Raw genomic sequence first — 2377 nt, forward strand, 5'->3', positions numbered from 1 at the left:
TGGCGCTGGCCTGCACCGAGTGCGCCCTCCTGGGCGTCATGGCCTACGACCGTTACGTGGCCATCTGCAGCCCCCTGCGCTACCCGGCCATCATGAGTCCCGGCCTGTGCAGCCTCCTGGCCGCCGGCTCCTGGCTCTCGGGCTTCACCATCTCTGTGGGGAAGGTCTTCTTCATCGCGCGGCTGGGCTACTGCGGCCCCAACGTCATGAACCACTTCTTCTGCGACGTGTCACCCCTGCTGAACCTGGCGTGCTCCGACGTGGCCCTGGCCGAGCTGATGGACTTCCTCCTGGCGCTGCTCATCCTGCTCGGGCCCCTGCTGCTCACCGTCTCCTCCTACACGGCCATCATCAGCGCCGTGCTGCGTGTCCCCTCCGCCGCCGGCCGGCACAAGGCCTTCTCCACCTGCGCCACGCACCTGGCCGTCGTGGTCGTCTTCTACTCCGCCTCCCTCTTCATCTACACCCGGCCTCGTGCCGTCTACTCCTCTGACCCCCACAAGGTGGTGTCCATGGTCTACATGGTGCTCACGCCCCTGCTCAACCCCATCATCTACTGTTTGCGGAACCGGGAGGTCAAGGAGGCCCTGCACAAGGTGGTGCAGCGGGCAGCCCAGGCCCGGGGCGCCACCTCCTAGGGCACGCTCCCCACACGCCCCGGGACCCCCTCAGACAGACAGGCCCGCCTGCTGCGCCGGGAGGCAGTGCTGGGCGGCCCACGGCTCTGAGAGGGAGGCACTCTGCAGCATCTACAGGGAGAGATGAGGGGAACAGCGCGCCAGCACTGCGGGGGGGGGCCACGTCCATGCTTTGCCCCTTCAGCCAGCACCGTGGGTAGAGCCCACCAAGGGGCCTCGGCCTGGGAGAGCTGGCGCTGACCACCCCATCGCTGCGCCAGGTCCAGGCTCCGAAAGTCCGGCCGCTCAGCTATCGTGGCAGCCACTGTGATGGAACAGATGTCCCCTGAGAGGTGCCTAACGTCAGAAATTATGGGTACAGCCCTCTTTCAAAATGGGCGTACTTTCAAATCAAATGCCTGTGAAGCGATCACTTAAAAGGCAGAGTGAAAACGCTGGGCCACTGATCTGTCGTCTCACTAATAAAGCTGGGCCACTGATCTATCGTCTCACTAATAAAGCTGGGCCACTGATCTGTCGTCTCACTAATAAAGCGAGCATCGCACGCCGGCCTGTTGCCGGGCGCTACGAGGTGCTGCTGAGGCGGGGGTCAGGGAGTCACGCCTGGCTGACACAGTGGAGCAGCAGGTACGGTCGGTCAGGGCCACACAGCAGGGCCCCCAAGGTGCCAGGGCCCCAGGCCCCACCCTGAGCCAGCCAGCGGGGCGTGGAGGCTCCGGGGGAGGAGGCAGGGTCAGGCCCTGCAGGACGGAGGTGGAGGCGGGAGGCGGGGCCGGGGAAGGGCAGGCCCCAGGCCAGGCTGAGCTCACATCTGGAAACGCCCCCAGGAAGTGCACGGCCTGGATCTGGGGTCCAGACGGAAGGGGCAGAATAAAGCCTCAGTGTCACCAGGATACAGCGGGAGCCGAACTCAGGACCGTGCCCAAGGGCAGGATGCAGACCCGGGAGGGGAGAGGCCAGACACCACCCTCACCCTCGGAGAAAGCCTGAAGGATGCAGGCGGCTACCTGGACGAGAGGACCAGGCGAGACAGGCGTTTCCACTGGATTTATCGCAGCGGGTCGGACGCCAGCTGGGGACAGCAGGGTCTGGGGCTCGGGGAAGGGGCACAGAGGGACGGCAGACCCACTCAGCACAGGAGGAGCGTGGGGACAGGCGGGCGGCCAAGGCTGGGAAGGAGGGCGCCTCCCAGTCAGCGGCCTCAGCCCTCAGCCGGCCCTTTTTTTTTTGAAATTTATTTATTTATTTTAGTTGGAGGCTAATCACTTTACAACACTGTTGTGGCTCTTGCCATACACTGACATGAATCAGTGGGGGTGCACATGCGTCCCCACCACGAACCCCCCACCTCCCTCCCATCCCATCCCTCAGGGTCGTCCCAGTGCACCGGCCCTGAGCGCCCTGCCTCATGCATCGAACCTGGGCTGGCGATCTGTGTCACACATGGTGATACACGTTTCAATGCTATCTCTCAAATCATCCCACCCCCGCCTTCTCCCACAGAGTCCAAAAGTCTGTTCTTTACATCTGTGTCTCTTTTGCTGTCTCACATACAGGGTCATTACCATCTTTCTAAATTCCATATATATGCGTTAGTATACTGTATTGGTGTTTTTCTTTCCGACTTACTTTACTCTGTATAATAGGTTCCAGTTTCATCCACCTCATTAGAACTGATTCAAATGCATCCTTTTTAATAGCTGAGCAATACTCCATTGTGTGTATGTAGCACAGCTTTC

General features: G+C 61.4%; 1 protein-coding gene across 1 annotated transcript in view; it reads left to right on the forward strand.

Annotated features, from left to right (window-relative positions):
* The window catches only part of LOC104992968 (olfactory receptor 226-like), a 3789-nt gene extending 3151 nt beyond the window's left edge, over window positions 1–638 (forward strand). The window contains exon 6 of the mRNA XM_010846016.1: window positions 1–638. This exon is cut by the window's left edge and continues 11 nt beyond it. Within this exon, the coding sequence (XP_010844318.1) occupies window positions 1–638 (638 nt within the window).
* The last annotated feature ends 1739 nt before the right edge of the window (window positions 639–2377 follow it).

The sequence above is a fragment of the Bison bison genome, unplaced genomic scaffold (genome assembly GCF_000754665.1).
Source record: "Bison bison bison isolate TAMUID 2011002044 unplaced genomic scaffold, Bison_UMD1.0 scf7180017848827, whole genome shotgun sequence".
Taxonomy (NCBI): domain Eukaryota; kingdom Metazoa; phylum Chordata; class Mammalia; order Artiodactyla; family Bovidae; genus Bison; species Bison bison.